At 38.7% G+C, this 23,063-nt stretch overlaps 2 protein-coding genes and 2 long non-coding RNA genes across 5 annotated transcripts; 2 read left to right on the plus strand and 2 right to left on the minus strand.

Moving 5' to 3' along the window:
- Nucleotides 1-242: 242 nt before the first annotated feature.
- On the minus strand, nt 243-9,586 carry ucmaa (upper zone of growth plate and cartilage matrix associated a). The gene is made up of 5 exons (XM_034673874.1): nt 9,440-9,586; nt 7,423-7,482; nt 7,240-7,335; nt 3,804-3,902; nt 243-789 (listed from the first exon to the last, which is right to left on the minus strand). The coding sequence occupies exons 1-5, from the start codon at nt 9,495-9,497 to the stop codon at nt 701-703; spliced, it is 402 nt and encodes a 133-aa protein (XP_034529765.1). The 5' UTR covers nt 9,498-9,586; the 3' UTR covers nt 243-700.
- A 710-nt stretch (nt 9,587-10,296) lies between these two features.
- LOC117805241 lies at nt 10,297-13,974 on the plus strand. 2 transcript variants are annotated; one of them, XR_004629384.1, is made up of 5 exons: nt 10,297-10,373; nt 11,753-11,819; nt 11,940-12,074; nt 12,270-12,768; nt 13,821-13,974. It is a non-coding gene; the product is annotated as an uncharacterized LOC117805241 (long non-coding RNA). The 2 variants fall into 2 exon arrangements; XR_004629385.1 differs by having other exon boundaries at nt 11,940-12,053.
- Nucleotides 13,975-14,151: 177 nt separating this feature from the next.
- phyh (phytanoyl-CoA 2-hydroxylase) lies at nt 14,152-21,820 on the minus strand. Its single transcript, XM_034673998.1, has 9 exons — nt 21,674-21,820; nt 19,643-19,698; nt 19,010-19,123; nt 18,556-18,724; nt 18,122-18,203; nt 17,418-17,599; nt 17,186-17,335; nt 16,867-16,998; nt 14,152-14,823 (listed from the first exon to the last, which is right to left on the minus strand). Exons 1-9 carry the CDS (start codon nt 21,737-21,739, stop codon nt 14,770-14,772), a joined length of 1,005 nt encoding a protein of 334 aa, XP_034529889.1. The 5' UTR covers nt 21,740-21,820; the 3' UTR covers nt 14,152-14,769.
- LOC117805317 lies at nt 14,354-18,844 on the plus strand. Its single transcript, XR_004629401.1, has 4 exons — nt 14,354-14,476; nt 14,710-14,847; nt 17,429-17,616; nt 18,565-18,844. It is a non-coding gene; the product is annotated as an uncharacterized LOC117805317 (long non-coding RNA).
- Nucleotides 21,821-23,063: the final 1,243 nt, after the last annotated feature.

The raw sequence follows: 23,063 nt of genomic DNA on the forward strand, positions 1-23,063 counted from the left end.
CTAGACGGTTTAACTTGTGCCCATCCCGTTGCTACGGTTTCCCCCTCTCTCTCCACCTCCTCTGTCTCTTCTGCCCACTTTGTGTGGAATATTTCCAGTCAGGAATGTGGAATTCATTTCAGCTTGATGACTTCTGCAGCTCACCTCCTCTTCCCCTTTATTCCACACCGCCTCCCTCTCCTTTAAATACCTCAAATACCAGACAGTGCTCGGCTGAGTAAAAACACATCAGTAGACTGGGAGTTAGGAAACTCATCTTTATTTGTAATTTTGACTTCAAGAAATCAGAAGAGGTGCTATCGCCCTCAAGAAAAACAAGTCCAGTTGTCAACATCAGGGGTTGATTTTATTGCTCAGAATACCTCAGACTGACATAAAGGACATTATATAAGTTGTATGTATAAAAGGTATATGAAAAAAAACATGCAAAACATACAATAAAGTATCCGTTTTATATAACAAAGTTTGGTTTAGAAAACAAAAACTGCACTTTAATACATTTTACATTTAAAAGGAGACATATTGCACAATTTAATTTTTATAAAAAAAACTTTCATCCTGTAGATAAAAGTAAAGAACAACACGGAGACAACTCTCAAAGTGTCAGAACTTAATAGTAGGTACAATGGCAAGGTGATGGCAGGATTAGCACTACTCCAATGATAAGCTCTACTCCGTGGCCCTCACTGCAGCGATCAGCTCAGTGGAACCAGTGGTAGCGAGGGTATTGGCCGTCGTAGTGAAACTCCCTGAACTGCTCACTCTTCTCTCGTGTTCTCTCATCTTGCTCTGCGGGTAAAAAGACATGATAACATCAGGGCCGTGTCCAGAGGGGTGGCATGGGCCAACCTCAAAATCTGATCTGCCACCCAAAACTCCTAAACTATAATCGTCTATTTATCTTATCAGAGGCAGTTTATTTGGACTTTGTTCAACAGGCCGTCAGTAGTTTTCTGTGCGTTTAAATGTAACTTTTTTGCTGAAATTTTAAGTTCTTCAAATTGTGAATTTAGACATATACCTTCTTTCTGAGTCCTGAAAATGTAAACCTTAGAAGACTGATATTTTCCCACTGTGTTGTGTCACATTGGAAAGTTCAAAAATGCAAAAAGGGGGCTACTTTACAGAATCTAAAATATAAAACATATTCTCCTTTGTTTAACACTTTTTTGTTCATTCAATAATTCCATATAAGTTCTTTCATAGTTTTGATGTCTTCAGTATTAATCTACAGTGATTACAATCATTAAAATAAATACAAACCCTTGAATGAGAAGGTGTTTCCAAACTATTTACTATTTACTTATGCCTCTATTATCCATTTAAGTTCAGAGTCTTCCAAGCTGAATTCTTAAGGTCTCAAAAAGAACTATGAACAAAGTGCTAAACAAAGGAAATTAACTATATTGCAATTCAAAGAAAGCTACAAGCAGCCTGATGCAACACAGTCCAAGTGATTTTAACAGAAGTTCCACCTCTGACAAAGTAAAAAGCCAATCAGAGTTTAAGATTTCACTAGAAGTGGCCAATCAGATTTCAAGAAGAGAGCTGGACTGTCTCTCAGTTCAAACAGTAAATGTAACCTGTTTCTTCCTTCTTCTTCTCTTACAGTGTAAATACACCTACTTCAAAACTCACCCAAAACTCCTAAACTATAATCGTCTATTTATCTTATCAGAGGCAGTCTATTTGGACTTTGTTCAACAGGCCGTCAGTAGTTTTCTTTGCGTTGAAATGTTACTTTTTTGCTGAAATTTTAAGTTCTTCAAATTGTGAATTTAGACATATACCTTCTTTCTGAGTCCTGAAAATGTAAACCTTAGAAGACTGATATGTTCCCACTGTGTTGTGTCACATTGGAAAGTTCAAAAATGCAAACAAGAATATAACATCTGTATTACATTGTTATGTTAATTGGCAATGTAAATGTTATTTGTTTAGCCAGAAATGTTAAATTAATGTTGTTATGGTACACACTTCCTGCATGACAATGTCCCACTTGGGCCATCAGTCAAAAACGTCTCTACACGCCCCTGGATATCAGAATTCCTACTTTGCCAGTTGGTAACATTCATTGTAAGAATAATCTTCTAACTATGCTGCAACCCTCAGTCCAGCTTTTGGTGTCTTTTGGCCGCAAGTGTACAATTTTGGTTTCCTTTCAGCCATGTTTACGACCCCAGCAGGCAGCAGTTTGTGGTGGTAAAGCTCAGATAAATGACTTGTTGGTAATGTGCAGCACCACACTGCAGACAAAATCAGTTCCTGGCTCATGAAAATAGTGAGGTTTTAAAGCTTAAAATTAAATGTAGTAAAGATTGAATGTTGGGCTTATATGTAGTGAGGCACGTCTGATCAAATTTAAAGCTTTTTTTTTTTTATTTTACATTTTGAATTATTTTTTTTTTTTTTCATACTTAGACTTTATTTATTTGTTTTTCTCATATTCTTATTCACATATACTCAATTGAATGATCAAATTTCAAATTTAAAGCTTATGATGCAAATGGATATGTTGGCAATTGCTCGCATGTTCTCATTAGGAGATAAATATCAGGTTGTGTCATCTCAGTTATAGAGTTTGTATAAAACCCTCAATAACTAACTCTCACTACAATATGTATCAACCTTTGAAAGCCCATGCTTCTTGTCTTACTTGTAGTCATTTAGCTAGGTACACATTTTTTGAGTGAGCTAAAGCTGAAGCTGTTCTGTCAACTTACACACAATGAATATGCCATGGACTGCATTTATGAGTGGTCAGCTAAGAAAAACCCTCTAAACCAAGTATAAATTATATTGCCTAGCTGTTGTTCTGAGAGCTATTTGGGAATTTACTTCACTATAACACTGCAAGCTAAAAAAATAGTACAAGTAGAAAACACTATCAGTATGGTGTCAAAGCCACCATTTCTGGCAGTTTGCCTGCTTGAAATCAAGTTTTAACTTGACTTGTTTCTATTCAGATTGCTTAACAAAAAAAATAATTAAAAAAAGTAAAAGGAATGATGCATATTTTGCATGTCATAATTTCAAGACATTTAATTTTCCTGTACTAGCATGACAGAAATGCAAAATCAGATAATGTTAATGGATGTGTCAAAAAAGAAAAGTTCTGACATGTATGTGCTCATGCAGTATCCCTATTTATGAAACCCTGATGTGATTTGTGACCTGATGGATGTCTCTTAATTTTCCTTGTATCAACCCACTGACCCAAACCACCTGAAACATCTTGTCTTCTATGTAACACCCAGTCACATCTTTAAAGTTAGCAGTTCTCAGTTTAGAAACCAACACTCCAACTATATCACAGAACAGACAACCACAGGAAAGATTGTCAGCTTGGGGTGGACCACAAATGGACGCTTTGATTTGGTGTGGAGTCTCAGGCACTGTGCTGTGGTCCCAACGCTCGTGGGTGCCATGAGGTCCATTCAAGATCCAGACGAGTACCCTGTCTCACCCCAATATGTTCTTTCTAGTGAGCCCTCTTGTGAAGTACAGTCAAGTCTATCTAAGGTTTTTCTCAAGGAACAATTAAGGTTAGCTCTCAACATGATGGTGACTTTCTAAATAAGCTTGTGCTGACTGTTCCTGAGTCTGTTTGGTATATCTTTAGGTTTAATTCAGTGTCCCAGTACAAAGTGTCTGAATCTTAGACGTTTGTATTTAAAGCTTTCTGTGGAAGGGTGAAAAGTGGGGTTTAATGGATGGTTGTTTATGTTGTTGTGTTACTGATTTTCCCCAGAGTTTCTGGGGCATTTAATTTAGAATAGAAAGCAGCTGCATTCAGGTCTCACCATCACGCTCCTCCTCGACGTAGTTCTCAAACTCGTCCCTCTGCTCCTCGTTGTACTCTCTCCTCTGCTCGTCCTTGGCGAGTCTTACCCTCTGCTCAGCTGAGAAAAGAAAAGGAAATGAGAGCTTAGCAGGAAGCCAAAAATGTTGATCTATGTCAACCCTCTCATATTTTACAGATTAATGATACAGGTGCAGCTGCTGCTGTCTCCAAAAACAACACAGGGTTTTTTTCTTCTGTTTGATTTGGAGCTGTGCTGGGGACAGCGCTCAAGAGATAGGCGATGAGTCTGTTTGGTGGATTGATATCATATTTTGTGCAAACATTGACTGTCCCAGGGGACGAGTCCTCTCTGAATCTCTGCCTCTTCAAAAAAACACCATCATAAGATCAGAAGTTCCTTTGTGGTGATGTGTTATATGGTGGCTTACAAGAGCCAACACACTTAGTTCAGTCTTCAGTGTTTCCTGTTTGATTTTGGATTTCTTGCTCCTTGTGTGTTTAGTTTTACTTCCTGTCCTTTCCTCTTGATTATCATAATTCGTTTCACCTGTGTCTTGTGTCACACCTGTGCTGATTACCCTGTGTGTATTTAGCTTCTCTGTTTCTCCTCTCCTTGGTTCAGATCATTGAGTCTTGTTTACGTCGTCTCCTGTGTCTTCCTCATGCTCATAGGAGGGTTTTTTCTTTTCGTTTTTGAAATCTTCTGTCAGACATTTTTTTGATTTATTGTTTGGATATTTTTAAGTATGTTTTATTTCATCTTCACGATTCTGCACATGGGCCCCCCTCCTTCCCCCTCATCACATGTGACAGACAGTAATGGTCAAAGTCCACCAGATCCGTCTCCGATCCGTCACAGCACCTGATCTGATATGTTGCTATTCTAGTCAATGTGTTAACTTCCACTGGATCCGCTCCGTTGCGTTCTTGCTGCGTCTCTGATCCAGCAGGTTGGAATGCAACAGATCAGATACACAAGACTTCTATTTTTGCCGGATGCCGGAGCACGACGCATTAATCCCAACAGAGCAGATGGAGCGGGACAGGAAGTCAGACACCAAAACAAAATGAAAACATGCGGTTAATTTTCAGAATAAAACACTCTGTGTTATCACCAGATCGTATTTCACTTAACTACAACCCAGTGCCCAGTGCCCAGTTCCGAAAACGCAACCGGTGGGTGTTGAAGGACGAGAGCGCACGGAGCCGGACCGCAGCTGATCAGAGATGGACCGGACATGGATCTGGTGGAAGTCCTGTGTTAGACTATGTGCAGGTAGGCTACGTTAAATGTAAATTAATTTTGGAGTCATTGAAGACTAAAATTGATACTTATGCTGTTTTATGAGCTACAAAAGCAGACAAGACCATTGGTGTAAAGATTTACTATTTCTGTATTGTAGTTATGACAATGAGTGGTACATTATGTGTTGTCAGGAAAAAAAAATCTCATGTGTACAGGAAAAAAATCAGCAAAGAGACTAGATGTACCGCATTGTCCACAAGGGGGCGACAAAACAGACCCACAAGTGAAAGTTCCTCACTGGAGCTTTAACATCTGCATGTTAGCACTGTCACTGAGAGCATGTAGGTAACAGCACAGTAGACCTATTCTGAAAGGCAAAGTCCGATTTTGATTAAGTGCCTCATGTTTCCACACATTACGTATAATGTTTACATCAATGTGGCTCTGCAGGGATGTAAAAAACAAATAAGTGGTTGTCCACATTTGACTACATTTTATAATGTATTAGAAAACTACACCTCCCTCCTCCCGCCTGCACCCTTACTATACAAACACAAACATCCCACCTCTGCAGGCACAGGGCAGCCACTGTATACATTAGACATTACTGCATTGCCTGTGTTTTCTTTGAGTCACTGATTTTATTTGAACACAAGTTTATAGGGATTAGAGAGAGTGAGGCTTACATGACATTATTTACTGTAAACACACAGACCTGCATCTAGTTTGCAAATGTATTACCAAACAGGCCAATGATTTGAGCCTGACTTTAAAAAGGAATTCTTTGATGCTTATTTATTTTCTCATTAGTACTTATACCTGTATACGAGCCAGGTGTATGCATTAGACTAATTATAAGAGTTTCAATACTGAGAGTTTTGCATTGGATTTGAAAGAATCTAAATATCCTGAGAGTCCTCTTAACTTTCCTAATCTCTCCTTGAGCTTAGAATAAAGCATCATAAGCATCATAAATTGAAGAAAAGGTATAAACCCAAAAAATTCAAAGGACAACTGTTGCTTTATGAGCAGTGATCTGAAGTTATGCAATCATTCAACATCTGCTTCAAAGTATTTCATAAATCTGTTTTGGGCAATTTGAGAGCAGCAAATATTTTTCTCATTTTCGTCGGACGAATTGAGACGAGCGATTGCCAATTAAAGTAGGTTCTACAAACAAATTCAGCCTAGGTATAAAAATCTGCTCTCATGGAGCCCCAGGATGTTGCATTCAAGCTTGATCAACATCTGCATCACCTTTTTTGGCAAAACTAAGTCCTTAGAGACTCGCATGGCGTCCTTTTGGTTCTCAGAAAACAACTTAACTCCATAATCGCTCTTATTCAACATGTTTTATTTTTTTCCAAGTAAAGAATGTGGACCTGTTTGGCCAAAACTGAGGCCCAATTTGGTTTCCCGGACAGGCTGGTTAAGTAAATGAGCCGTTGCATACTTAACTGAAAAGATGACAACCTATGTTGTCAACAACATTTGGCAATTTCTACCATTTTAACTAAGGTTACTGAAGTTTTAAGGAGCTTTAAAATAAGTCTTGAATACAAGACTCTGTGAATTTTGTAGGATTCCTCTGAAACACCCCTCATAAGTGTGTTTGTTCCTCTCCTTTGAGGTTCGTCACCCATGGATTGTACCGATGCTGGCAGTGGAAGAATGAGCTTATTGTACCAAGAAACTGAGCTTGCTCCATACTACCCTGTGACTCCTTCTGCAGCCTCCAGCTTCTGCGAGTGTGTGTCTGTGTGTGTAAAGCTTAAGAGCTGCCACTGTATAGTAGAAGCAGCACAACACCTGCTTGAGTTTCCATTACTCTCTCTCTCTATCCCTCTTGAACTTTCACAGCTTGAAATCAAAACCTCAAATCACAGCATCTTCAGAGTCCAACAAACCCTCACTCCCACATGCACTCATACTCACATACAAGTGTCATACGGGAGGCAGAGCATGTCATATTTTAGACTGTGTGGCCACAGTAACCACTCAAGCTGCCCTGAGGAGAGTCAAACACCCTCTCAAAATATAAACTATCAACCACCAACTCCATCCTCAAACCACAGACCAACCAACCCACTTAGAATCCTGCCGACTGAATGATGGATTGCCTGGTATGAAGTACTTCTTCTGATCCTGCAACAGTTGCTTTAATAGCTGGTTGATCAGATTCACTTACCTAGGTACTCGTTGTAGTATTGGGGTGAGCGGCGACTGCGGCGTTTGAAGAAGTTGGAAGCTTCTGACTCTTTCATGAATAACTGCCGCTCTACTCCTTAAAGACAGAGGTTAAGATTTGAAGTCCGGAAGCCTTGTGAAGCAGCACTGTGGGAAATACTGGAAGTGTTTTAACAGGTATTACCTTTAGGATCCCCTGCTTTTGAGTTGTCCTTGACGGCTGCATTTTCCACCACACTGGAAACTAGAATGTCAGGTAAAGGAGAAGTTATAGCTTCCTTTCTTTACACTTCAGCATGTGAATGAGGTCATATTAGCGCATTTGCATACTCAGGTTTGTCAAAATGTAATTGTAGTTGTTTAATTTACGACTTTTATGAGTATAAGAATTCAAAAATAAAGTCAAAACAAATGTAAAAGCTTCTTTCTTATAAGTATACAGCATAAGAAAAAAACTGACTAAAACATGCTCCTTACTATCACAGTTACAAAGTTCATGATACAACTCCAAGTACAAACAGAATAGATTAATACTATTACAACACATGTTCTTGAAATCATGATGGCCCATAGCCCAGCATAGGTGACCAATCAAAATCAAGAAGGGGCGGGACTTTGGGTCTCAACAACAACTTGGCAGAGGAGAAACTAACCTGGGGGGTTTTCTTAGAGGGTGCTATTTTTAGGTCTATAACTGCTGCTAATGCCTGGACACGATTCATTTCTATTGTTTTTAAATTTTCTTTTTAAATATCCTTTAAATGAAAGCAAATATTAATCACACAGAAAAGCTTTAAACTAGCTTAATGGTCGCAAAGGAAAGCGGAAATGTAATGAGACAACTTCCATAACCTCCCAAACATTAAGATAAGATATGATAAGATGTTCTTTATTGATCCCCCATTGATGGAAATTATTTTGTTACAACAGCCTACAACACGGGACAGGGGAATACAACAGTGTACTATCATAGTTAAACATATAATAACAATAATAATGGTAATGATAAAGGTGAAATAGAATAAAATAGAATAAAATGAGATATAATAAGATAATAATAGATCAAAATAAAATAAAATATAGCAAATATAACAGATATATACTCACAATGTACACTTCTATCTAATGAATAGATAGTGAGGTAAGTTATTCCACAGATAATATTGCACCAGGTTATTAAAAAACATACGCAGTATGAAACACACAGCGCGATTCAGGTGTAAGATGGATACAACAGTTTGAGGGTGTGAATCATGACCAATGACCTTTGAAGACAGAGACATAGTGCCAAGTCACACAGTAACTGCCATGTAGGGAAGGGAAAGATGAGAACAGAAAGCAACGAAGAGAAGCACTCTGACGGTAAGGTTGAGGGCACTGCTAGTGCAAAAAATGTTGTCAATGGACACAGGCCCTGATAGAGACAGTGCTTTATATGAGTGGTAAGAAAGATCTTTGATTTGAGGACAAATATAAATATTTGTAAAGTTGAAATATACAATAAAAACAGAGTCTCACAAGTTTAGAACTATAAGGAGCACCTTACTAGTTACAGTGCATGCATATCCAATGGCTGTATGGTCACTACTGCCTCTTAGATTCCAGCTGGTAATCTTTGCAGCCTGTCATTCCCCTCTCTTTACACATATCCCTCCTGATGTCACTGCAACAGATCTAAGGGAGAGCCTCTGGTGTAAAAATATGCAAAGGGACCCTCAGACCATGATTTTTTTCTTTAAAATTATCAATGCAGCAGACTGAAACATGATTCATATAGCTGAAGTCCTGAACTTGTGACATTCTGGCTTGAATCCTGTTGGACATCTCCAGGTAAAATTACAGGTTTGGTTTATTGTGTTAAATTGGAGAAAATGTTTTCTGGGTCAGTGTCACATAAACAGAGTCTTCCAGAAGTCGTCCCTGAAATATGGCTTCAAACTTTGACTCTTTTATAAAAGTAGATTATGAAGTACTTTAAATTCAACCCTAACCCTCTGATAGGTTTGTACAAAGAATGTGAAAGTGTGAAGCTTACATTTGAAACCCAGAAAATGTCAAAGGTCACATTAAGGCTGTATATAAACAGGACTAAGGATGTCAGCAGATATCAGTGCTTTACACCCTTTCAAACTATTCCACTTATCTCCCCTGAGGATGTATATCCAAAAATCTCCCTCCACCCACTTAGACAAGGTACTCACAGGTGAGGATGAGGAGCACGCTGAGCGAGGACAGCACAAAGACTCGAGTCCAGGACATCTTAGGAGAGATCAGAGATCACTTAATTTGACTGATCAGAACGCTCAGCTCAAAGTGAACTAAAGTGAACTGAGAGAGGAGAGAAATATGAAGGAGGAAGGTGGCAGAGGCAGGGACAGAGGAAGAAAGTGGGAGGAGGAAAACAAAAAGGTTCAGGGATGGGAGGGAAACTGCTGGAATTTCAATTGCCCATGGGAGACGATGAAGAAGAAAACAAGGAGGAGAAAGAGGAGGGATGAGGGTGAGGAAAAGAAGAGGACAGTCGAGAGGAAATCAGGATTTCATTTATGTGGAAATCAAAAATGAACAATATGTCAGTGTGTGCTAGAGGTCAGATATGAAAACCATTCCAAATCTGACTCTGAGACATCGCTCAATGTGTTATAACAAATCAGGGTTAGGACCCACAGTCAGACACAAACAGAGGCAGGGCTGAAGTTTAGAAACAGGGTTTTAATGATAGGCAGTGCAGGTGTCCGGGTTGCGTTGTAGATGGTGAGTGGCTGGCTGGCTGTGGTTGAGGAGCTGGGCGTTTGGATGAAGTGGGTTGCTGGAGGATCTGGTCACATGGAGAGACAAAGTTAGTTCCTTTCACAAAAAACTGAGTTCAAAAAACACTTCTCAAGAAGGGCCTGAGCTGAACACCAAGCTGGGTAAACGGACGATCTGGCGTGAGTGGAGAACTGAGCCAGGCTTAAGTAGTGCAGACAGAGTGGGTGGCTTGATTGATGATTAGCAGCGGGTGAGCAGACTTGATTGCAGCAAGCCGGTTTGAGTCAACCCCCATCTCCAGGTGAGCAGGAACACAAGACAAAACACTCAGGGAAAGGGAAGCAGAAGAAAAGGGAAGGAAGGAGACTAGGGACCTCAGACAATGTGAGGCTTGATCTAAATATTGGATTTTTTTTTTTAATTATACATTATTGCCATCATGTTGTATTTTGATGATTATGACTGTTTGTATACAGGGTTCATGTTTTAATGATTAATTATCAAATTGATTATTTGCACCACTTTTGGGCAGCACTAGGAGTTGTTAAACATAAACATAACCTCCGTCCTCCATGAAATCAGATTTAATGTTCATCGTTGATTTTCTTAAATTGTGTGTGTACATGTGTGTGTGTGCATGTGTGCATGTGTGTGTGTGCATGTGCGTGTTCGTGTGTGTGTGTGTGTGTGTGTGTGTGTGTGTGTGTTTGTGGCAGTGTGTATGTGTGTGTGTGTGTGTGTGTGTGTGTGTGTGTGTGTGTGTGTGTGTGTGTGTGTGTGTGTGTGTGTGTGTGTGTGTGTGTGTGGCAGCTGACAAACTGGAGATGTTTGTTTTTCAACGTTTCATGTCAAAATTAAGTAACAACCAGGGCATAACCTACAGACTTCACACTTCACATTACATTTAACTTTTATAGATGTTTTAGACATAAAGCATTTGAGGATACTCTAATTTATAAATCAAAAATATTCTATAAATAAAAAAGCAGCATTTGGGAACAAAGTTATTGTAAGAAATCCAGGCAAGACAGAAATCAGAAAAGGCATGAAGATTAAATCAAGCCCATTAAAAATGAGACAGGTCTGCTGCTTTGGTCATCACTGCAAGACAGATATTACTGCACTGAGTATTTTTTTTTAATTTTCTAAGGTTTTATTTGGGGGCTTTATGTCTTTATTGAGGGCAGGACAGTGGATTTAGCAGAAAAGCAGGCAGCAAAGGGTTTCAGGTTGGAGACAAACCCTGGCAGCTAAGCCAAACCAGAGTCCCTAATAAAGTATTTTTTAAAGAGAGAACACATGGACATCCCAAATGTCAATTAGTATATATGAGACCTTTTTTTAAATGGATCTCCTGGGCTTCTAAATACCAGTCACAACCAGCCAATCAGTCATCAGGGATTCACCCTGGAGGTCGATGACCCTTCTGTTTGTGTAAATAGATTAAGTTCATACAGACTGTTCGAAGGGATTTATTTAAACTCAAGTTTGCTGGTCAGAGTCCACTAACCCTCACCTTTTAAATGAGGAATATGGGCCAGTGTGCTCTTCAAAGATTGCTCTGTAAAGTTTGAAGGTGAAATCAACCTTAAGTGCCCAAACAAGATACAACACATCTCTACTTGTAGAATTATTGAAGCCCCATTAATACCATAATTTAACAGACATGCTGTGCTCAAAAATGATATCTTGTGTTACCTTTTATGACACACTCCTTTATGCATTGTTCGCTTCCTAAATGTACAGTGTAATTCCCTTTGCAGGCAGGGGACGTGCAGGTGTTAACATCTTGATGCTGCTCTGCTGTGGACCCTTTCATTATCATTCCAGGTATGAATGCTCACACTATTTAGTACACAAACCTGACTGCACTAACATGTGCTGCACGAGTTGCTATGAATTTTTTCCCTTTACAACGTCTAATGCAGTGAAATCTGAAATGTGTTTTAGTTTCCTCAGTAGGAAACTGGGCAGAGTCGACCGTCACTCTGCTCAGTAAATGGACAACAGATCTGGAGTCTGGGAAACATTTGGCTGCAAATGATCCTCCAGTTAGATCTCAGTGTGAGGAATCATTTGATATGTGTGAGTTTGTAGGTTTATGCAAAGACACATGTGGGTGCATGAACAAAGGTGTGCTTGTATTTTTGTCTGTGTTTTAGTTTGGTGCATTTTTATAAGTGTATTAATGCGCCTGAGTTGTTTTCTGTTGTTTTCTCCAAAAGCTTATTTCATGTTTGTGTCCCTTTCCGTGTGTGTGTTTTTGTGTCATTGTTTTAGTCCCCCTGCATGTGAATGGATTTCCTGCATTTCTGAATGAAACTGTAAGCCGGGAGCTTCCCTCTGGGTTTGAACAAAGACACTGTTCAAACACCCCCCCACACACACACAGACCCACACACTGGCTTTAGTGTGGTGTATCAGGTGTTTTTGGGGGGAACCAGGAAATAACCAGGCCCCCGTCTGAAAACCTCCAAACCCTCTGAGACCAACATGTGACTGTTCAAATGTCAGTCAGTGTTGAGTAACTTCCTCTGATGCTCCTGTGCAGTGGATTCGTTTTGAGGAAGTCCAGAAGAATCCAGAACTTTGTTATTGTGTCTTTGAATCAGATTTGCCAAGGATAATGCCGTCCACTTACAGACCAACTTGGACATCAACATGTTGTGCTTGGCTTTCAAACATTTTGTTTACTCGACTATAACCTGTTGTGATTCTCAGTTGAGAGGTTGAAGATATACGGTATCTGAGTCATGCAGATAAGAGAGTGAGAGTGCTGGTAAGCACAGTGTTATCAGATGAGACTTTGTTTTGTTCGCCCAGCTCCAGCAGAATGAATCTCTCTCCCATAATCCCTTATATTCACAGCTCACTCTCTTGAGTTACATAATTCCCCATAGAGACATGGAGGCTGTTTTCCTCTGACGTCAGACAGGTTAACTCAAGTTATCAAAGAAACTGGGGCGAGAAAAAAATGATATCACAATATGTCACCTCACTGAATAATGTGAGACAGTTATGGTACCCTGAATATAGATTTTTGGATGAAAAAAAACATTAAAATTAAATAAAAATACAGCTGAATCCTGCATTTTACCCTTTATAAGATTTTTGTTTTCTTCAGTTAGTCTGATATTAAGACTTATCATTATATGACTGTCTTGCAATTTATCAGTTATCAAAGAATTGCTGTATCCTGATATCATTAATATTATAATCTAGAGTGACATCACCATATGTCAGGATGAAACAACATATTTAACAGTCTCTTAGCTAGCATTAGACAAGTTAGTGCTAACTGTGTTACATCATAATGAAAATAGATGCCTGGGTTAACTAATTCTGACTACATCAACAATCTGTGTTTAAATATATCTACCTACTCCATACACAAGTTCATTTTGAACCACAAAAATATTTTGTAACTTTATGACAGTTTTTTAAAAACACAATCCCACCGTATCCCAGAGCAGACATGGAAGGAAAATAACCGTAATTTCCCCTCCATGTCCTTTTTGAGGCTCTGTACACAGCACATATCAAGAATACATTAAAAATGATTTTACAAATAAAAGTATTTTTGATTATCCTCCTAACACTAACAAGTCTTTAAGACATGAACCATGAAAGACTGTTTTCAGGCTACGCTGAGATTACTTACAATTAATAAATGTCCTTTCATGCTTTTTTAAAAAACTCTATACTTATAATGTATTTACTGTCTACTGTTTTACAACTGTATTCTGTTTCATTTACATTTATGTGTTAACCTTTTGCATTGTATTTTGTTTTTGAATTGTTATAATTTTCTACACTTCTTTTTGTCAATAGTTTGTCATCCTCCTGAGTTTCTGCCATGCTTTGTCCGTCAGAGCGCTCTGTACACACTTGCTTTTAAAGGTGATATATGAATGAGGTTTAAAAAGAATAGATGGATAAGTAAGTCTCTCTTTAAGGCTGAATTCATGGACAGAAACATATTGTGTTTTTGTGTGTGGTAGTTTCCATAAAAATCCCAATCCAGTCTCATTGTAGAATTATATGTATTTGTCTTTATTATAAAAATTTGTTAGACATTGCATTCATCCCAGCTGGATTTAAAAGAATATAAAGAAACATCCACTCACTCATCATCAACACATCAACAGAGTTAACACTAAGATAGGTTTAGAAGGCAGGATCAGGTAAAGGCCTCTGAGAGCTTTAATCAGCAAAGGCTACAGATATCTCTGATTGTTTACATCTTCATTCACACATTGCTTTGCATCTTCTCTCTCACTTGCTGTCTCTCTCACACACTCAACAATTCTTACATTTCTTCATCAACATTTCATGTCCTGTAAGCTTCTTTATCTTTGAATTTAACATTCCTTTCTTTCCATTAAGTGCTGCTAAAACTGCTTTGTGTGCAGTAAAGTGATTCACTGGAGTAGTCCTGAATGTCAGGTGTGATTCTCCAGAGGACTGTGTACCCACTTCTGTATAAGGTAAAATACATTTTTATATTAAACATTATTTCATGTTAAAGAGAACAACATGCTCAAATTACATCTCCACATATTACAGTGAGCACAAACTCTGAAGTTTTGTTAATCTACAGAAATTAATAAGAAAATATATGAAAATAAATGATTTCCATTTTACTCAAGAGGAGCTTTAAACCCTTTGTGTCTCAGGTTAACATGTGGTAATACTTCTCATCGATTTACTCTCATGTTAGCTCAGTGGTGGGTCATCCTGTCACGGTGCACCAGGTTTTTGGAGTCAACCTGAAGTGTCTTCAAAGTGAAGTCCTCTCTCCTTGCACCAGGCGGCCTCTGAAAGCCCAGGTATCCTGCAGGAGAAACAGAATTCAAAGGTCAGTGATACAAAGACAATCATATAGACAAAGTATTCCAACTTGATGGCTGTTTTTGAAACCGCCTACTATACTAGCAGTACGTACTGATTTGGGCAAAATTCAGTAAGTAGTATGGGAAAAAGAGCAAAATCTGAAGTATGACAAAACTACCCGGATGTCGTACTGATCCGGTAAAATTTCACAGTATGCATCGGACCAGTGACGCCTGACCCAGCATACTGCAGAACAGATCCAACAGAACAGTCATACTACATACTAAATTCAAACTACATTCGTAGGTAGTATGTAGCAGGCCGTTTCAAAAACATTATCTAACTTTGTCAGTTTAAAAATGTATGGTAAATTTGAACCATGATCCAATGCATTGAGAACCTTAAAAAGGGGCTCCAAAACTTTTCAGCCCACCACCCCGAAAATATAGGTAACAAAGACTCGTAGCGACCCCCCACTGTCTCTAGAAGTGATTAAATGTTGACACACATATGTGACTGTGTCGTTCTGAATTATCCTGCTGCTGCTGCTGCTGCTTGTAAATCAACTGTTAACTAACCCTAACCCTAACTTCAGGAGTCATCTGGTGACAAAGAAAGACAGAAAACTAATGAAACATTTCTATTTGCAAGACAAATTTAACTACTTTTAATATTTTTACAATAATGTGTAAAATATGCCATTTTAAATAACTTAAAAAACGAAAAAACATTCTAGAAGACATCATCTCGACCCTCCAGGGGGTCCCAACCCACACTTTGGGAACCCCAGACCTAGAAAACCAAATATGTTCCTTTCTTTCCTGCTCATTTCAAGCTCCTAACCTCTGAGTGGGTATTTTTGTTTGCAGTGTTGGCTAACATTGCCGAGCATCACCTTCTCCACCTTCTTATACTGTTTTCATTTTCTGGAAGCCAAATAACATTTAATGAATTCTAAATATGCATCACTATGACATGCATGGTGAACTCAGTTTCAGTGATATGCATGATAATGACAACATCATACTATCTCAGTGCTATGATTGTCTCCAAGCTCTCAGTGCACTTTGCAGAGGAGACCGCAGACTGACTGTAGCTCATCATGAAGACAAATATGAGGGATTTGATTGCTCTCCTCACAGCTTGTAAACAATAACGAGGCATCAATTTGTTGGATGTTATTGCTTCTGATTAGAGACTTAACTTGCAGCTGTAATTTAAGTATTGTATAAATAGCTGTTCTGCAAAGAGTGATCCTAACACTGCTGAGATGTTTGTGTATAAAAGTTGTACTTAGCAGTCTATTTAAAGAAATCCATCCAACAAGTGCTCTTTACTGCTGCTGTTATTGTTTGCACTTTATGATGCTGTTATTAGCTCAGTGTACTACACAATAATAACAAAACAATTGGCCACACTGACTCTGTGAAGGACACACGAGTCACCTGCTACCACATAATCCACAGCTCGTGTCTGGCTTTGTCTCCGATCCTTTAAAGGCTGAGTTCTCATCGCTGCTCTCTCACTGCTTAAAGATTTAGAGAGTGAACTTCCAGGCGGTTGACAGGATCAAAGGTTAGACTGGCATTGATTTTCATGCAATATGTATGTGGCGTAGAGAAGATTTTAAAGTTAGTGAAGGCTTTTTTAAGACCTTGCTTGCACCTGCTTCTTCTCTTTTTTTAATGATTGTGTATCCTGTCACAAAAAACTGCATGCCCTTCTTTATGCATAACGTAGCTGTTCAAACAATCTGGACCTGAGGTAAGCCCACAATCTGTTTTCTACAGGTTAAAATGTATTGATCATCAATGGGCTCTCATTGGGTTAAAGGTACATTTCACTGTTTTTTGTGCTACCTTTCATTCTCATATATTTATGATCAAGATTTTTACAAATAAAACAATGTATCATGTAGGATTGAAAGTTAAAAAGTTTATAAAATCTAAAACCCAGAGATAATCAAACTGTGTCAGTATTTTGTATATTGTTTAATATTTTGTAAGATTTTTAAAGAAGAACACATGGTGTGTAAATGTCATACCTCGAAGGAAATTTCACCGATATCATACTTCCTGGCTGCGATCTCCTTCACCTCTTTCTCAATGTTTTCCTGCGTTGTTCCCTTCACATCAATGTAATAGCAGTCAGCACTGGCATAGTGGCAGGAGATGGCCTGGAAACACACACACAAATGTGTTGAATATTTTCAAATGAATATACTGTATTACTTTTTTTCCACCATCTGTTGTTAAGATTTCTTTTTTAAACTTCAATAAAACGATACAGTTATGTAAAACGGTGAAGCATGAAGCTGGTTTGTGTAACTGGAGTCACCAGGTGTATTGTGGGTAGTGTAGTACCTTGCGGAAGCCCTGTGTCTGGTTCATGCCAGAGCCGTGGATCAGCAGCGGATGGAAGAAGACGGTGTCTCCCTTCTCCATCTCCAGGTGTATCCTTGGGTGCTGTGGGTCGTAGCCACGCACTCCATGGTACATCTTGTTTACACCACCCTGAGGGTACATGAGAAAGTTGATTTACTACGTGTGCACGTGTCAGCAGGTGGAAACCTTTCCTGTAGAATTGTGTTCATACCTCCCACTCAGGGTAGTCATGCTCCTGCAGCGTACCAGTGTGTGTTCCCGGCAGGACAACCAGGCAACCGTTCTTCCTGTCCACCTTCTCCATCGCCGTCCAAGAGCAGACGATCTTGTCGGCTGGGCGGAAGGGGAAGTAATGCAGGTCCTGATGCATCGGGTGGCGAGAAGTCTTTTTACCTGAGACACCGGAAGATGTGAGACATTGTATCAATACCTTTTGTACCTTTATGTCATGATTCATGTACCATGATAAGACAAGGTGTTTGATATTAAGATATTCCTCCCTATAACTTTCTTAAAATTCTGCTAAAAGGTATCATATAGTTTACTTGTACACAAAGTGATGTTTTCTTTCAGAGCAACAACATGCATTGTTTATCCTCAGGACCTGTAGAGGTCTCAAGAGTGAAGTGTCTTGATTGCATTTCCTTTGTCATAAATCATTTGAAAGCAGATTGTTAGAAGCCTTTTACATCTTGGATTGTTTACACCCAGATTTGCATACACAATGTTCTCCTTCACTGTCTTTGTTACTATGTTTGTTTGAGCTTTGCCTGCCATCTGTAGTTTGGCTGAAATGCATGAAACTGTGTATGAAGTAGGGAGAGAAATAGACCCTTTAATTAGGAAGTTTCCAATACAAGTGACTCTTTGGTGATGAAATTACAAACTTATTGTAACACTTGAATTGCACCATACCTGCATCTGGAGGCTTATTGATCAGCATTGTGTGCATGGCCATGATGTTGGGACCAGTAAAACACTCCACATACTTCAGAATCTGTCACAGAGAAGCACATGTGTTAGTTGATCAGCTTTCAGGTTCATGTAGTTTAACACTGAATGTATTGATTTGTCTTAATGGAAGCGTTTCATTTTGTTTGCGTGTTTTGTTCCTGTAATTGGTTCAATGTTCAGTTGAAGTGTCTCTGATTTCAAACTGTTGTTTTTGATACTTCCACTAAAGGGCGCCAAAGTCAGAGGGACGGGGCTTTTCACAGATGTTTTTCAAACACCAAATCACTTGACAGTCATACCTGGATGTTTAAACTGGTACATTACATCATCAGTTGTTATTCAAAATAACTTTCAAGCAACATTTTAAGCCAACTGGTTGTTTGTGTGTTACATACCTCTGGCAGGGTGCAGTACCGAAACAGTTCAGGATCTTCCTGAAAGTCCTGGAGCTTGGAGATTGCTCTCTGATCTGGAACATATTCTGATTTCACAATTGCGACGTCCTTCATCACCACCAGACCTGGAACCCTCACGTCCTGTCGGGAGATCCTTTCAAACTCACTCCTGTGGACCAGAAACACCAAAGACCAGTCATTCAAGATCACAGAGTAGAACTGCAGATTCAAGAAAAGTCTATCTAATGCTTTGCAAACATACAGGATAACGATATACCATAAAAAGTCATGTGTTGTGCTGGTTTCTGGATCTCAACAGTATTTTAATCATTTTAAATTGTATTCTGGAATTTTAAAGTTTTTGTTACTGCTTTAACTAACTGATGTTTTTACGATTATACACTGAGACTCCACTTTTTCTCTCTTTGCAGTGGTCAGAGTTCCTAATACTCACTTGAACCTGTCGATGTCGTATTCGGACACCAGATTCTTGATGAGGATGAAGCCATTTTCCTCGTATGAGTATCTCTGTTCTGGGGTCAGCAGGTCAGAGGTATCAACACTGTACCTATGAAAAGAAATAAAACACCACAAAATCAAATGATACATACTTAAATATTCATCTGCAATGGATAGACAGGAAGCTATTCATAGACACTGTACATGTGAATGCTGCATTAGGTTTATAGTACATCCAAATTACTTGCTAAGGGAAACAGAGGTATGACCTCCATGTAGTGATAGCAAACATGACAAGTGAGAGTAACAGTATCTTGTAACTTTGCTCTTAAAACAGAAGAGCAAAAAGCTGCTTTCCAACACAAGTCATGACTTGCAACTACATCAGATTTTAAACAGGACTTGTCTGCTTCAGCGAAACTAAACTATCAGCTGCTGCACTGAAGCAGATAAGTGGGTCATTGTAGACGTGAGGGAAGGCAGCACTTGTAAATCTGTGTCACAGGTGAACGATCAATATGTATTGTATAACTGTGGATAGATAAAATCTACAGCCTGGGGCAACAGTTGACTCTGCCAAATCCTGTGTTGAATAAACAGTCACTGAAAGGTAAAGGTGCGTCCTTACCTCAGCCTCTGTGGGTGACTGTATGTGACAGTTTGAGCAGAAGTTTGAACAGCTTTCTGAAGAAAAACAGTCAAGGCAGCAATAACGACTCATAGCGTATTCATGATTTTAAATGGAAAGCAAAAAAAAGGCAGTCTATTCCATATGCTCTCAGATTCATAACTGGGGACAGATACGACACCCATCACTGTGTTCTTTATGAGAGGGTTGGTTGGCACTCTCTTGAGCAGGGGCGAAACAAAAACAGTTTTTTCTTATATCTTTAAAGCCCTAGTTGCTGGAAAGCTTCCCATCTACCTTGCAGACTTGTTGGAGTGGACTTATGGATCCTACATGACTCGTTCTACGGATTGGCTCGTACTAAAAGCCCTTTGAGTTTACACTGAATTAGATAGATCAGCATTTACATTGATGCCCCCAAATCATTGAATACCCTCCAGCAGACTTTAAAGTTGATATCACTCCCTCTTTTGCAGAGTTTTAGACTTTGATCTCAGACCACTGTGTCTCAAACTGTATCTGTAGGCCTCTTGCTGCTGCCTGTGTGAAGCTCTGCCCTGTCAAGATCCCCTCAATAATCCTGCACTTAGCGCCAACTCCAAGGTGTTTTGCATTTTGTCTCTAGTTAGTTTCCTAGTTTGATATAATTTATTTTGTAAGTAGTTTCTTTACATTAGATTGTTTAACTAGTTTCCTTAGTTTCCTTCTTCTCTTCAATTATCGATTTAGTTTGTTTACCAACTGGGTTTGCTTTTTGTTTTCTTTTGTTACTTAATTCTTTTTCTTTCTTACAGAAGTTGAGTCTATTAGTTTGGGAGGCTAGGCACGCAGGGTGAGGGCCCTCCACCTGTTGCATGCAAGTTTGACACTGGGTCACAATAGGCTGCACCGAATTATTGTGAGGATTGTGGTGCGTGTGTGCTGTGCTTCACCAAGGTGAGTATGTGGTAGCACCACCTGCACTTTCCTTTGTTTAGTCTGCCTCCCGTCTGGTGGCCTCAGCTTACATTTAGTTGATCTTGTTTATTTTGATTTCATGTTTAGTTTAATTTGGTTAGTGAGTTTATGTTGGGGGTTCATTGTAGTTTTTTAACAACAATTTTATTAACTTTTGTACAAGACCTATTTTAAATACTGTAAAAATAAAATACTCTTCAACCCTCATTATTTGTTTGTTGTTTAGTTGTTTCATTTGATCCCTTTCTAAGTTTTGCCTTTCTTTCCTTTGATTAATAAACATTTGAACTTCTTTTGACATCCCGTCTCTGCCTTCATCAGTTCTTACCAGTGTGACCTGATTTAATTATAATCAAGTACTTCTCTATAGTTCCTGGGATGCAGGTCCCCAGGTGGCGTTGCAGGTTACCAAAGCCATTTGAACTTTATCTATTAGCTCGCCCTGCCACATTCGTAGGCCTATTCGTGCCTTGTTTACTTGTTATTCTGTCTACTATCAGTCGGTCACCCTCTTGTAAAGCACATTTCTAAAATAAATAAAGGTTTTGAATTGAATTATATTAACTGATAGGAGGTTACATAAGAAGCCTGGTATACTTTCATCTGATCTAAACTACACAAGGTCGACCTTCTGTTATAATCTATGATACTGTTGCCGTCTACTATAAAATATGTGCTAGTTTGTAGGTTTCTGTAACACTTTAAATTAGCTGGGTTAAATAATGTAACCTTATTTATACAGTATGTGAATGTAACGTTAACATGCAGAGCAGAGACGTCATAGCACAAACAGGTAGCAACATACAGAAGAACGGCTACACTGTTACACATGTTAGTTTAAGACAGTTATTAGTCTTATACAGACACTATACAGAATAATACCAAGCAGTAACTTATGAACACATTTCGATAACATGTCTCTCCGGCCTGCTATCTAACGGGAACCCCGGCCTGGCCCACGACAGCAGCCCGCCGTGCAGTGAGCAGCAGTCGGCTAGAGGATCAGCCAGAGCCGCTATGTTGAGCCGCTATGTGGAGCCCCGAGAATAAAGAAAGATACAAAAGAAAGGATACAAGTCCATCTGGAGATCCATCTAGATGACTGATCAGCAGTCTGAGTCTGTCCGCAGCCCGAGACATTGTCCTATCAGCCTGTACCCAGGAGTGATCCCAGGAAACACGGTCATATGCTTATAGAGGGTCTGACTGGGGCAAAGAGCAACTCTGACAACACAAACACACACACACACACACACACACACACACACACACACACATATCTATATTTCAACATCAATCCAAAACATTATATGCTCTCAAAAATATTATATTGTACCTCTACTGTATAGATGGCTGCAGATGTGTACAGCTATTTAACTAAGGTTGAAAATTTTGTCGTACATAAATGAGACCTGTTGGAGCTAATGGCAATTATTTATTTTTTTTATCTTAATTTTGCAAATTTCAGTAATTCTTTAAATTCTGTTGTATTTATACGGATTAAAAGCGATGTTTATTATAATGTCTGGACCATAGACTCTGGACACACTAAGGTGGCTACAGGTTTTATCCAGCAGGGGGCGCCATCCAATCATAATATTAAATTGCTTACTTTGTTGTCAATCCCATTTTTAAGTCACTCTCCCAATTTTCTACTTGCTTAATTTAATAACGTATTCTGTTTACATCCACATTGAGATGGTTGTACTGTATTACTACATCTTCAATTAAAAAATTAAGAATACATTTATAAATAATGTTTTTGTATGTACACTACCGATCAAAAGTTTGGAAACACCTTCTCATTCATTGTTTTTTATTTATTTTAATAATTTTAAAAACTGTAGATTAATACTGAATTATTGAAGGAACAAAGTTTTAAACAAAGCAGAATATGTTTTATATTTTAGATTCTGTAAAGTATCCCTCTTTTTCCTTCATGACAGCTTTGCACACTCTTGGTATTCTCTTAGTCTGCTTCATGAAGTGGTCTCCTGGAACGGTTTCTAATTAACATGAGCCTTATCAAGAGTTCATTTGTAGAATGACTTGCCTTCTTAATGTGTTTGAGACCATCAGTTGTGTTGTTCAGAGGTAGGGTTAGTACACAATGGATAGCCCTCTTTGACTACTGTTGTAATCCAGATTATGGCAAAACCAGATTATTTCATAGTTTTGATGTCTTCAGTATTAATCTACAATGTTGAGAATAATTAAAATAAATAAAAACCATTGAATGAGAAGGTGTGTCCAAACTTTTGACTGGTAGTGTATAACACAATGAAATGTATATTTTTAAAGATTATCAAACATTAATATAATATTGTACATATACAGTAAATATTGTGGGACAACAAAAGTATAAATATGTAGTTTGGGAGAGATTTTCAAACCTTTGCCAAACATATAACTAACTAAGAGATTTTTTTCTTATAAATTTAGTATTTGTATAAGCCATATTTAT

The sequence above is a fragment of the Notolabrus celidotus genome, chromosome 21, assembly GCF_009762535.1.
Source record: "Notolabrus celidotus isolate fNotCel1 chromosome 21, fNotCel1.pri, whole genome shotgun sequence".
Classification (NCBI taxonomy): domain Eukaryota; kingdom Metazoa; phylum Chordata; class Actinopteri; order Labriformes; family Labridae; genus Notolabrus; species Notolabrus celidotus.

Coding starts and splice junctions, on each gene's coding strand:
- ucmaa (XM_034673874.1), bottom strand. CDS start 9,497: ATGTCCTGGACTCGAGTCTTTGTGCTGTCCTCGCTCAGCGTGCTCCTC. Junction 7,483..9,439: donor CGTGCTCCTCATCCTCACCT/GTGAGTACCTTG, acceptor CTGACATTCTAG/TTTCCAGTGTGGTGGAAAAT. Junction 7,336..7,422: donor AAAAGCAGGGGATCCTAAAG/GTAATACCTGTT, acceptor TCTGTCTTTAAG/GAGTAGAGCGGCAGTTATTC.
- phyh (XM_034673998.1), bottom strand. CDS start 21,739: ATGTCTCGGGCTGCGGACAGACTCAGACTGCTGATCAGTCATCTAGAT. Junction 19,699..21,673: donor ATGGATCTCCAGATGGACTT/GTATCCTTTCTT, acceptor GTTTTTCTTCAG/AAAGCTGTTCAAACTTCTGC. Junction 19,124..19,642: donor AGTCACCCACAGAGGCTGAG/GTAAGGACGCAC, acceptor TTCTTTTCATAG/GTACAGTGTTGATACCTCTG.